The sequence below is a fragment of the Arachis ipaensis genome, chromosome B10 (genome assembly GCF_000816755.2).
Source record: "Arachis ipaensis cultivar K30076 chromosome B10, Araip1.1, whole genome shotgun sequence".
NCBI lineage: Eukaryota > Viridiplantae > Streptophyta > Magnoliopsida > Fabales > Fabaceae > Arachis > Arachis ipaensis.
Genome location: NC_029794.2, coordinates 132,495,051 through 132,508,252, shown reverse-complemented (window position 1 = coordinate 132,508,252; position 13,202 = coordinate 132,495,051). Strand labels below are relative to the sequence as shown.

The 13,202-nt window shown below is 35.0% G+C and overlaps 3 protein-coding genes across 8 annotated transcripts; 1 reads left to right on the top strand and 2 right to left on the bottom strand.

The window, feature by feature from the left end:
- LOC107621279 (protein UXT homolog) lies at window positions 3,127-4,282 on the bottom strand (the record flags this gene model as incomplete). The annotated part of the gene is given in 2 exon segments (XM_021114726.1): window positions 3,127-3,234; window positions 4,167-4,282. Coding segments are annotated over 2 exon segments (224 nt in total), but the record flags the coding sequence as incomplete, so codon positions are not given.
- On the top strand, window positions 4,331-6,795 carry LOC107622048 (protein WVD2-like 4). Of its 3 annotated transcripts, none has more exons than XM_021114957.1 (8): window positions 4,333-4,529; window positions 4,665-5,045; window positions 5,120-5,178; window positions 5,265-5,339; window positions 5,591-5,666; window positions 5,798-5,860; window positions 5,967-6,077; window positions 6,345-6,795. In XM_021114957.1, exons 1-8 carry the CDS (start codon window positions 4,419-4,421, stop codon window positions 6,519-6,521), a joined length of 1,053 nt encoding a protein of 350 aa, XP_020970616.1. In that variant the 5' UTR covers window positions 4,333-4,418; the 3' UTR covers window positions 6,522-6,795. The 3 variants fall into 3 exon arrangements, with proteins under 3 accessions (XP_016179467.2, XP_020970616.1, XP_020970615.1); XM_021114956.1 differs by having other exon boundaries at window positions 4,662-5,045; XM_016323981.2 differs by lacking the exon at window positions 5,265-5,339 and having other exon boundaries at window positions 4,331-4,529; window positions 4,662-5,045.
- On the bottom strand, window positions 8,218-12,930 carry LOC107622045 (putative disease resistance RPP13-like protein 1). 4 transcript variants are annotated; one of them, XR_001616044.2, is made up of 3 exons: window positions 9,052-12,930; window positions 8,731-8,949; window positions 8,218-8,593 (listed from the first exon to the last, which is right to left on the bottom strand). XR_001616044.2 is itself a non-coding variant. In XM_016323975.2 (2 exons), the coding sequence occupies exon 1, from the start codon at window positions 12,738-12,740 to the stop codon at window positions 9,069-9,071; it is 3,672 nt and encodes a 1,223-aa protein (XP_016179461.1). In that variant the 5' UTR covers window positions 12,741-12,930; the 3' UTR covers window positions 8,218-8,593; window positions 9,052-9,068. The 4 variants fall into 4 exon arrangements, 1 of the variants encoding a protein (XP_016179461.1); XR_002356726.1 differs by having other exon boundaries at window positions 8,731-8,857; XR_001616043.2 differs by having other exon boundaries at window positions 8,731-8,867; window positions 9,052-12,929.

Sequence of the window (13,202 nt, the reverse complement as noted above, 5' to 3'; positions counted from 1 at the left end):
ATATTGCATTCCTTCTCGTATAAGATGTTATATGATAGGCTTACTAAAGGATGTGGATCCCTTAAGCGCCATCCCTTAAAAAATGCACTTTCTTTCTGCACATATACATAATTATGAGAGTTTAAAAAGAAGAATTTTGCAGGGAGCCAATAGAGTATTTGTACAATATATACAATAGGTTATTTATTTAGTTCAATATAAGTTAAAAAATGAATATTTAGAATAAAATACTATTAATTTCTTAAACACAATATATCCATGCTATCTAAAATAACCATCTGGATATCAGGAATAATAAACATTTGATATCCTACTGAATTGAACATCTCTAAATCCCCATTGTACACATTATACTCCCGATACTTCCTCTAAAAAAAATTGCCCTTTGGCCTCGTTGAAGAGTTAGGCAAACATGTAATGGTATTAAACTATTAACTGTTCCACCGGCAATAAGTGGGATATAGTAAGATAAGTTTAATCATGATCAGAGGCGGCATAAACAATTCTATCTATAGGTAGCTAATCTAATTCAACGCAGTCAAATAGAGTTGTTAATCCGACTCGCTATATAAAAAAATATATTAGAGATGAGTATCGAACCAAAAACCTTTTATTCGAATAAAAAACTATTAACACTTTCGTTTATATAAAAGTCAAATTTATTTAGTGATATATAAATACCAAATTGTTTATATAAAAATACTCTCCATCAAACCTTGCTCATCCAACCCGCTAAAAAAAACACTAAATTTATGCGACTAATAGCTAATGCAACATTTCAATTTAGGCAAAAAAAAAAAAAAATAGTATGGGAATAAAACATAATATTTTTAAGAAGAATGAAGCAGATGCTAAATCTAACAATGAGAATCACATATATCATGATACACACTTCATAATGGTGGATAAAATTCAGAAACTTCCTTAAACCGAGCCTAAAATCTAGGGTGATTCATCCTAACTAATTAAGTGACATACCATAAATGTTCCAAAAACTTATACTTACTTAAAGCCTCTTCTCATTAGATGGAGTGGATTACATGAATCAAAAGATACCATTGTGTTGTATCTTAGGATGCGACGAAGGTTTACATGAGCTATGGCAAGATTAATACAATCCTACACGGATCTAAAGGCATTCTTACGTGGCCATGCACCTTCGTCTGGGCATCTGGCTTCTGATTTAAGGTAAAAGAGAATAGCAAGAAAGACTTCCTGAATTTGACCTTTCTTGATCCCACAATTTGGAGGGTCAAAAAATGTTTCGTATGGTAAGAAAGGTATACTTTTGTCTCTCCTTAGGTAGGACATTCACACCACTAAACGAAGTTTCTTTATCTAAATGTATTTTACAAGTATAAGAACTTCGGCAACATTCTGCAGAATGTTGGGAAATACTAAGATCAGCATTTCAACTAAAGAGAATCACAGATGAAAGGACTTGGCCCTATGGGTTCTTAATCAATGTTTTGGTTTCGTGTTTAATCATTATATTATATGCAATTAGATTGACAATATTTGGAGTAAACAAGACAAAGATGCAACTTTTCATACTGGATAAATAACAATCTTTGTCCTGTTTCACATGATCACATCATTGCCTTGCATTGTTCCTTTACAATTTTTCACAAGAGACTAAACATGAATGATCCGGAATTTACAATTGTTCAAAAGAGACTAAAGATGAATGATCTGAAATTATACTAAGCAAGCATAAAAAATTCCACTCTGGTAATGATTTCTCAGCTGGAAGTTGTAGTAATTCTCGAATCCCTTCGAGAACCTACGATTGAAATAGTGGAAGAAAAAGTTCTCATAACTCCAAATAAAGCAAGTAAAATCAACAATATTTGGATAGAATTACAACTTTGCTAATCAAAGTAAAATCATCAAAGTACCAATCCCTTTAGTGGGAAGAATGGCCACAACAATAATAATAATAATAAGGGAAACCTTCAACAAAACATACCAGTTTGATATGCGCTTTAATGGATGCAACTGACTAATTGTACTCATCTATTTGCTTGAAAAAAAATAAGCCATGTCCTAAATTTGAATTTGCAACATTATTGTTGAAATCAATTAGCATTATTTTCAGACTTCAAATGAAAAAGCAAATAAGAGAAACTCATTGCCCCGTCTAGACAAAAAGAAAAGACAACAAAAGGGCAAAGATTTTTCACAATTGATTGCCAAAGTAGAACAAAGAAGTTAAAATCTTCACAGATTCAATTACATAACTAACAGTCACAAGTATCTGCATGCATATATAATTGTTCCCAGGCCAAAATGACGTGACATAGTTTCAAAATTTTGAACCACCCGCCAGGGGCGGAGCTAGAATTTTTTTTGGGAGGGGCGAACATAAAAAATATTAGTTAAGAAGAGAGAAAAATTAAAAATTAAAAGAAAACTAAACTAAAAAGTTACAGGTTTGGGAGGGGCCATTGCCCCCCTTCCCACAAACGTGGCTCCGCCACTGCCACCCGCTGATTAGATACCATCCTTTTATAACACCACAATGCTCAAAATGCTCAGGCTATATTTTCTTTATTTTGCTACTCTAGCCTTTTTAATCACTCTTTTAATGACGACTTGGTAAGTGACCAAATATTCCAACTTACAAGCCAGAGTAAATAGTAATTCTATACACTGATCAATTATCAGTTGCGACCTTTCAGTCTAACCACGTACAAAAATCATGCAAGATAGAAAGAAAAGGCACACAAAACTTGTCATAAATAAATTCCCTCAGCATACTTGAAATAAGAACTGCACTTAAATCTTGAATATGATCATCTACGACACATCCAAGCCATAGTACTAATGTCAATGTCCAAGGAAAATCAAGTAGTTCAGTTCATGTTTATCACTTAATTTGAGATGTATAATAAAACGCTCATGGTGGTCATCGATGCAAACGATGTTCAGCACAGAAAACATGAGGATCTTGGGCTACAATTTTACTAAACATTTTGTTCCAATCCATTGTCCTTTAAACCACTCCATTTAAGTAAGGCATATAATGTTGCTTAAAATTTCAAAAGCAAACCTGGAAAGGCATAATAAGGCTGATTGATCTTTATGTTTTAGCTATACAAAATATGTTAAGTGAAAATATCTTACTTAGCTATCGTTTCTTCCCTTTTCTGCATGTAGTTCAAAGCTTCAGACCAAGTAAATTCAACATGGAATCCCAACCCTACATCCACAAAAATATGCTGTGTATTGGGCCTGCAAAGTTTTATCAACATTTAACATAGATTAAAAATGGGAATTTCACTAGATTAAAGAGAGAATATGAAGGTCTATATTTATTGATGCAAAAGTGAAAAGATAAAGGAGTGGACTATGTGGGGAGAGGTTTCTTAGAGCAACTCCAATGCAGTGCTTTTTAGAGTTTTAAATCTGACATGTACATGAAGTGAAATGGCTCGAAATTTCACTTTACATTGGAGATAATTGATGAAATGAAACTGGTATCACTTTAGAGAGACGGTCTCACTTTGTTGAAGAACCAATTTAAGTTGTGCAGTTCATATAAAGTTTTATACAAATTAAAACCAAACATTAGAGTGAAAAATTCTCATATTTAGTCTCAAGTCGGACAAATGCTAATGTGACATTTTGCGGGATCCAAAATGAAATTAAAATAAAACCAACTTAGAAATGCTCTTAGTTTGCAAGGTTGTAGGTTCACGAAAGAAAGATAAAGCAGATATGAAAGTTGAAGCATGTAGCATATATCTTTGATGAGAATATGGTGATGAGTAATGACTAAAAAGTAGGGATTTAGATTCTCTAAAGTTTGAATTTCACTTTAGAGAATAAAGTGTGATCTCTCACCATTTATTTCATAGGTGGGACCAAAAATAAATATAAAAGAGAAACTATTCAAAGGTAGAAGATCACACTTTATTCTCTAAAAGTAAAATTCAAACTTTAGAAGATCCAAATTCAAAAAGTAGATACATATATCTTTATAACACATAACATATGCTTCATAATAAGGATTGATGATAAAACACATGTATGCCAAGAGCAAAGTCAAAAGAAATAAAGAAAATGTGTAATTTGAAGAATTGAAAAATGCAATTGGTCACCAACACTGAGAAAAGAAAAACAGCAGCGAAATAAAATGAAAATATGATATGATCACGACTTACACTTCTGCTTGCAAGTACACCTTGGATCCAAGATTGACCAGAGTTCTTAAACTGGTAACACTATTCTTCTCTAGGTTTTCAATGTTTCTTCGCAAATCAGCACTGAGAACTAAAAGTCAAGTGAATCCCTTTATAACACAAGGTACTTTATAGAGTGCAACATTGAATTCATAGATGGTATGTAATATAACAAGTTTCACATGAATATATAAATAATTAGATACATAATATGAAGAAGAAGCTGTGTCAAAGATGGAAGAAGAACCTTTGGTTGGGAATTCAATGAAGATTGAACTGCAAAGCCAAAATGAAGATGCTGAAAAGATCCTTGAAACAACTCCAATTATGACACCATTACTGAAGGTGGTTATTGATATTACTCTCTTGATTCACAATGTTTGTCTTTTTAGAAAATTTAATCTTAATGTTTTATTCTTTGGTTTGATTGTTTAAGAATCAAGATCATAACATTGATTTAATATTTGATTATTTCAGCAGGGTTCAAGCTATGATCAAGAAATTTTGCCTTTAGTTAGCAAGAAGAAACCACCAGTTTCTTCCTTCCAATTGTTAAAGAGTAATGCAACCTCCAAAGTTGCTTCTACACCAACCAAATCAACAGCAGCTACTGTTTCTTCAAAGAGAGATAACTGTAATATTGCTGCTACCCCAACTAGTAGCAGCAAGCATGCTTCATTACTAAGCTCTGCTGATAAAAGAAGATCTACTCCTTACAAGTCGGTCAATTTTGCGCCGATTAGAGAACTTAATAGATTGACTGCATCAGTCATGAAGAAATTTGAAAGTGCAAGAGCTAGTGCTGGTTCCTCAAAGGCTTCAAAGGATGCATCATTAACTCCTCTAAGAACACCAACTATGGTTTGTCAGATTCTTTGCCAATATTTTCACAATCTATATTTCCATCATGTTAAAGTGTTGCTTTTTAAATGCAGGCTTATAAGAAGGAGATGCAGATGCATTCTGCATTGACCCCATTAACAGAAAAGAAAAGGTACCTAATTCTAGTAAGTTGTTAATTATGATGTAAAACTGTTTTTATATCCTGATTCGGTGCATTTGAGTTTTGTTAAACCATAGGAACAAAACTTCTCTTGATTTATCAAGCACAGGCAAAAATACAGCCAGCTCTAAATGGCGCTTGCTCTCAACAGAGTAAGTCATTTCCACTCTGATTTAAGGTGTTATAAGATTTTTCATTGTGCTATATGGATTTGGATTGTTCCTATGTTCAAATATTATCCATGCTTGACATAATGTAGAGTTTGTCAATTAGTTGAAACATGCTATCTTTAGTTTCAAGGACCACAAGTTTACATAATCTATCTCTGGCTTAAAGAAGTTTTATGGCTTTTGTGAGTACTCTTCTTTACATTAGTATTTACAATGTTTCTACTTGATTGCAGAAATAAAATGAGATCCCCAATGATATCCTCACCTTTCAGCTTGAGGACAGAAGAAAGGGCTGCAAGAAGGAAGAAGGTTCTGCCATCAATCAAATTTAGTTGTTTATGAGCTTTACTTAACCTTACTACAAATAGAAATGAGAATTAATTAACTGAGTTACTAAATTACTTGCCTTTCCTTTCTCTATTGATCTAAATCAATTTCAGAAACTTGAAGAAAAGTTCAATGCCAATGAGGCACAAAAAGTGCAACTTCATACAAAACTCAAGGTTGGTTGACAAATAAAATTTAATACCAAGTGTCTGTTACTATGAACAATATCTAGTTCCTCAGTTCAGTTTAAGCACCAAATCATTCAATCCCCTCATTTTGCAGGAAAAAGCAGAGACAGATATCAGAAAACTTCGCCAAAGTTTTTGCTTCAAAGCAAGGCCACTACCTGATTTTTACAAGGAAAGGAAAGAATCAAACAAGGAGACACAGAAGGTATCTTAAACTGTTTGCAATAATAATATAATCTTCATTCCCATTTTCTCCTCAAGCTTTGTTTGGTTAACAATATTGTTCTTAATCTCCATGCGGTTCCGGATAATTGAGTCCTTATAAAATTTGATTTGGTTCTTAGAACAACAAAATTCTGTTTTCTGTCCTATTTTCTCTTTCATTTTCACAAGATCCTGAAAATGAAAATAGAAAATAAAAACGCAAACCAAACACATCCTTAATTTTTCTAATTGTAATTTATACTTTCAGGATCCACAGATACAATCTGAATCAAGAAAGGCTACTCCTCAGAGTCAGAGACCTTATAAGAATTTCCAGGAAAAGACTCAGCGCCGCACCTTTGCTCATCATCTGAGTACTACTCTTGAGAATACATCACCAAATATTCAGCAAGGAAACCTCAAGAATAGGAATCACAAACAATGATCATGCTCCATGATGTAGCAGATGAAAGATCAGTTTAAACTTGTAAATGTAGCTTGAAAGAAATGCACCACATTAGGCACCATTTGTTCTCCGTTGTATTCTTGGTATATAACACTAGTAACCAACTCTCACTGTTGTTCTTCCTTTTGTTTTTTGTATCCTCAATATATTCAATTGAGCTATTCTTACAATCTTTTTTTCGTTTTCTTTATAATTTGGAAAGAATAATAAAGTAAAAATATCTAATGAATCACACTGTATACTTTAGAACTTATTCATGCACACTAGCTAATTAAGTAACTTTATACGGAAGTACTTTTTGGTCCTTTATCAATAAAAATACAGTTAGACGGAATTCATAATTCGAAATTACATTGCATCATTTAAAAAATTGCACTTTATTTCCGCTAATAGAGTTTTTGACAATGTAATTGCTCAAATACTCGAGTTTTCTCTGTGAAAATACTCAACATCCGATCCTAACCTAAATTTATGTGATTAATAGCTAATGCAATATTTTAATTTATAGGTTATTAGTTTTAATCAATATTACAAATTAAATAAAAGTATCATAAAATAGTTTTCTATATGATATAATATTTATGGAATTTTTGCAACATAAAACCGTAGCTTAGTGATTTTGAACATCATGCAAAATAATAATAATAATAATAATAATAATCATAATAAATTTCCACTACTTGTATTGTACATGTTATATTTTGAAATATCTATTTATCTATTATAATATGTAAAAAGAGATGCAAATAGTGTTTACAGTAGGTAAATAATACGTTTAAACAGCTGGTTGATGCATTGGTAATATATTCTTATTTTTAATTGCTTCTCTTCTTTGATGGTTTGAGGTGGAAACTTTCAGCTTTTCTTGATTCTCAAAAATTTTAGTGCTACTATTCAACTGTTCACGTATTATAAAGGGGGATAAACATAGTTGTTGCTGCATTATTGACTAATTTTTGTTATTTTTCTAACAAAACATGCAATTCTTAATCAACAATGCACAAGAAAATAGAGAAAAAAACAAATCTTAGACCATAGGTTTAACCGTTTAAGGGTGCAAAACAACTAATCTCATTCCTCCAATATATAAACTCCAAGCAAGGTAATTCAACAATATTTATAGCATGTGACACATGTAAAGAAAATTTTTAAAATCCCCAAAAACAAAATACATGCATGCAAAAGAGATTAGACCCAATAATAAGGAGCTGGTGTCAACTAATGGAGAAGGTTAGTGAATGCAAGTGGACAGACTATGGCATTCTTCAAGATTGTCTTCATCATCATCTTAATTCATTCCCTTTTCATCATTTAACCATTTAAATATTTTGAATTGCCTATACTTTTCATTTCATTGGTGTTGTACTGTTTCATTTGTGAATTTTTGCCACTCTTATTTCACTACAACTATAACCTTCCAGACCATGAACATGAGAGTCTAAATCTTGAAAAGGGTAGGTTCCAGAAAAACAAACAAGGTATCATTTTACAATGCAACGGTTATGAGACACACTGACAGCATATGCTGTTTTGAATTAGTCCAATTTGTTCATAGCCACCAATCAATATCCCATTAACTAAAGCAAAACTAAATTTATCTGCTAAACTTTAGTTCATGCGCATGAAATTTATTATCAGATGGTTTGGAAGAATTTTAGAGTGTAACATACACATGAACCGAAATTCAAAAGGTAAATATGACGATGATCAATAAGAAGGACAATAATCAATATTTTTATTTTGGTGACTGGACAATAATCAATATGAAAATGACCAATATTATGAAGGCAATGAAGGTGGACTTCCGGTATTCTTCTGGTGCTTCCTTGCAAACTGAAACAGCCGGACCCACGGCAGACATAAAAATTTGCTCTTGCCACGTGGGTCTCTATGTCATTGAGTTGCTTACCTTATGATTGGACCAAAACAGCCATGTCGAAGAACAGTTGATGAAGTTCACTGGGGCTCCTCTCTATATAAATCAGTGTGTCATGCCGCTCTTGAATCTCTTGGATTGTGTCCATGATTGTCCCTGGTTGCTCAGTTGCTTTCTGCAAGAAAGTTTCAACCACCACATACAAATTTTCATATCGAGTAATCAAAGTTATTCCAACATTATAAAGTTGATATTCCTTCTCAGGTAATATGCAAATTTTCATGAAATGATTTGAAGTTCAGCCATCCATACCACTTTTATCATCAGGTTTCTTAACCACTTATATGAAAGCAATCATGGTGAGAATTCCATTCTCTGTTTTCTACCCTTATATCCTCAAGAACCTTCCTCTGTTGCAGTTATTATCATTGTCTTGTTTCTGAGAATTCCTCTGAGTATTACAATGATTGAATATTATGGATGCATCAAAAGCAAAATCGTAACTGCACAATTTATCTCTTGTTGGAAAAGCTGTATGAATGATACAAGACATTAATAACAATGAAGAATGAAAAACCAGTGACTGGGCATTGGGCAACACAGAATAACGTTGTGTGAGACAGAAACAATTACCTGTTGAAGTTGTTGGATTACCAAATCCATCTCCAATCAACTTGAATGGCGGGGATGTGGGAAATTTTGGGCCAAACCTGCGGGTCCTTCATCTCACACCGTTTACCCAAAGGGCTTCCAAGGATGATGAGTCGTAACAGAGAGGCAGGCAGCTTTTCTCCGTCAATGTTCTCCAAATTGTAACAATATTCAATACGTAATTGTTGGAGGGAGGTGAGGTGGGCAAGTCCCTTGCATTCCAACATCTCCACACTTTCAATGCGACCCAGTGTGAGAGACTCAAGGGTGGCAGGCAACCAACCTTCCTTAGGGAGACACTTCACACTCTCATATTCACCTTCAATACGAAGATGAGTAAGCCCATGAAACTGCGATGCTACACAGCTGAGTTGTTTCTCGCAGTAGCTGATGGTAAGATTTCTCAAGCTACGCTGTGGATCCCCTGTAGCACACAAATCAATCTCTGGGCAACCAAGTAATCTGAGATCTTCTAGCTGAGGTGATGCCATCCATAGCGTCTTGAGGGATTTCAAACTCCCACAATTATTTATATTTAAAGAACGGAGACATGAAAGAGAGCGTGACACCACGAGAGACTCCATCTTTTCACACTTGCTGATTTTGACACGCAGGAGATTTGGAAAGGAATCCAGCGACAAGGATGTAACCGAATCACAGCTGTTATGTATGGTTAGATCATGCAATGAGTGGTGTTGGCCTTCCATTCGGAATTCTAATTTGTTGCAATTCGATATCGTCAGCTCTTGTAGTGATGCGGGAATACTACTCACTGGAAACAATACGTGGGATGAACAACCTGAGATGCATAAATATGTGAGGCAAGTGAGTTGGGTGTGCGCAATGGCCTCCATCACCGACTCCGCTTGATGCTTTCCATCAATTGATAGCTTATCCAGCAACGGAGGCAGCTCCCCAATTCTCACTTCATTGCTTCCTTCTATGCCTAAAGAGGTAATCGCGGGAGCTCTTGGAACACAACAACTGAGCTGCTCGCAATTCTGAATAAAAAGATCTTCCAAAGATGGTAGTTGATTTGGCAAATCTCCTCTCAACATGGGACAATTCCATATGATAAGCTCCCTAAGTCGAGGAAATGCATTGAACTCCAACGAACGCCATTCCTCCCAGCAAGGCATTGAGTAAAATCTAAGAGTTTCAAGCATTGGAAATGGAGTCTCCAGACAAGATTCATCATTTCGGTAAAACTCAGCCCCCACAATAGCAAGCCTTTCAAACATTGAAATGTCCAGGTGCTTCAAAAAGGGCAACTGTCCAAGTGAAGGAAGCATACAACAATTCTTGACATAACACGGAAAAATACCGCCCAGTGTTATTTGGGTGATGTTGTGGTAAGAACAATGTCCCAACCAATCCGGAAATGTTGTACCCCTGTAACCCCAAATTTTTAGTTGTTTCAAATTACGATGAGGTTGTAACTTTTCAAGTATATCTCTTTCAATTTGGGAATCAACTGTATTCTCATATTCATCTGGCGACCACTTCAAGAACAAAGATTCAATGCCATCCTTATCAAACATTCTTGCCTCCAAAGCTTCGCTGCTATTGACCACATTCTCCAATTTGTCAATCAAAATTGTTTGGTGTAGATTTCCAAGTGCTCCCAATTCATTAATCTTGTTCCCTTCACGCTTCCCGACATCATACTTGCTTAAAAACTGCAAACTTGTCAATTTGCTCATGCCTTCCGGCATCTCACGCAAATCAGTCCCCCTAATATCAAGGTAACGCAAATTTGTTAGATCTTTCATGCCAACAGGAAGGGCTTTTAGTTTCTCACATCCAGCCAGCTTCAAGGTCTGTAAATTGTATAAGTTACAAAGTGTATCGGGCAATGTCATGATGCGGGTGTCAGACAAATCCAAGTAACGCAAATGAATCAACTCACCTATTGAATCAGGCAATGACTCAAGAGGAAAGCAGTTGAACGACAAAGCCCTCAGGTACTTCAACTTTGACAACAAGATACAAGGTGCATTTTCCATGTTAAATGGAATATCTGAATTCAAATTGAGTCCAAGAAATGACCTTGTGTGTTTCATTCGGTCACAAACTCCCAAAAGTTTTGAGATTGGATAATTGCCTTTGGCATTATGTGACAAATGGCGAGTTTTAATATCAACCTCAACTGCAGTCTCAAGCTCTTCAGCTCTGAAATAGAATTCTCCAGCAAATATCATTGCCAAATCATGCACCAGATCATGCATCACAAACTTGTTATTATAAATCTTATGAGGTTGGAAAAATGATCTCGCAATCAATTCATCAAAATATTCATCACCAACTTCTTCTAGAGTCTTTTTTCCTGCTGGTTGCAAAAAATTCTCTGCCATCCATAGCAATATCAATTCAGCTTTGCTAAATTCATAGTCTTTGGGATACAAAGAACAATAAACAAAGCACTCCTTTAAATAAGAAGGAAGATAGTAATAACTGATTCTTAACGCAGGAACAACCTTTATCTTATCATCGGAGTGTTCCCAGATCTCACTCTTCAATAAATGATTCCAATACTTGATATCAGAATTTCCACGCAATAAACCTCCAAGGGCTTGAGCTGCCAAGGGCAATCCATCACACTTCTTTACGAGATCTCTGCCGACTTTTCTCAAGGTCGGATTCTCCATAGAAACAGTTGAGAGACGTGCATGTTTTGAAAACACTAACCAACAATCTTTCTCAGACAATAAGCTTAATTCATAAGGTGAAACAGTTTGCACCAAAGAAGCCACTCTTTTACTTCTAGTAGTTATCAGAATTTTACTTCCCTTAACCCCTTTTCGAAAAGGTTTTAGAAGTTTATTCCAATCATCGTAACTTTCACTCCATACATCGTCCAAGACAACAAAGAACTTTTTCCTTGACAACTTTTCTTTTAAATCATGCTGAAGCAAATTCAAATCTGTCAAGCTGCAAAAACTTGAAGTTATTGACTCGATTATAGTCTTGGTGACCTTGAAAACATCAAACTCTTCTGACACACAAATCCAAGCTTGAAAATCAAAATTCTCCTTCACTTTGCCATCCTGGTAAACCAATTGGGCCAAAGTAGTCTTTCCTATCCCACCCATGCCAACAATGGGAATCACAGATACATCACTATGACCACCAGTATCATCACCATCATCATCCAACAAGAGTTTTACTATGGCCTCCTTGTCTTCTTCCCTGCCACATACATCAGATGTTTCAACTAGAGATGTAGTGATCCTCCATGACATGTTCTCCTTAGGAATCTCTCTGAGACCAAGAGTGTCTTTTTGAATCACAAGAGACTCTATCCTATCAATGACTTCCTCCATCCTGTTTGCTACATCCCGATCTTGCAAATTGAGAATACCAGAGAAACGAGAGAGGAAGGTACCTGGATCCTTCTGAGTGGCAGCTTTGGTGAAGACTTCATCGAGCAAGTCATCAGCAACATACATGGCATGTTTGAGACTATGAAGCCAGTCCTTGACAGGTCTCTCCTTGGTCTGCTTCTGCTCAGCATCGACGAGAAAGGCTTGAACAGCATAAAGATTAGTCTTCAACCTTTCAATCAGGTTCTGAGTAAGCTTCTTCCCTTTGATCCAGTTAACAACTTCAGGGGAGGACATCCTGTCGAAAACAACACTAAGAACGGAAGACAAAATAGCTTCTGCAGCCATGTTTCTGAAGAGAAGTGATCAGATCTGAAGGAACAAATGGTAAGCAAGTGGTTGACTGCTGGTTGACTAGTTGTAGTAGTTTGTGGTAGTGCCTTAACTGTGATCTGTGTTGAGTAGTTAAATGTGTTAGATGTTGAATATTTTTGTAATAAAATAAAATGACTTCATGCTCTTATTGGTCTTCCAGAGATTGTTCACATGGCATCCTGTATAGTTTTGGGGAAAGTACGAGGAGCCAATGAAATATTTATACAATGTGTACAATGGAGGTTTAGGAAATATTAGAGATATAATCATTAGTGTTACCCTTTCCTATCAGCTAAAGCTTTTGGGATGAGTGGTATCATGCACGGTATTAAAACGCTTGTATCTATAATTCAAATTTATCTAAATAATCATGTTGTTAAATATTAAATAAAACTATTTGTGTAACAAAGTTTAAACTTTAAACAATAGAACGAA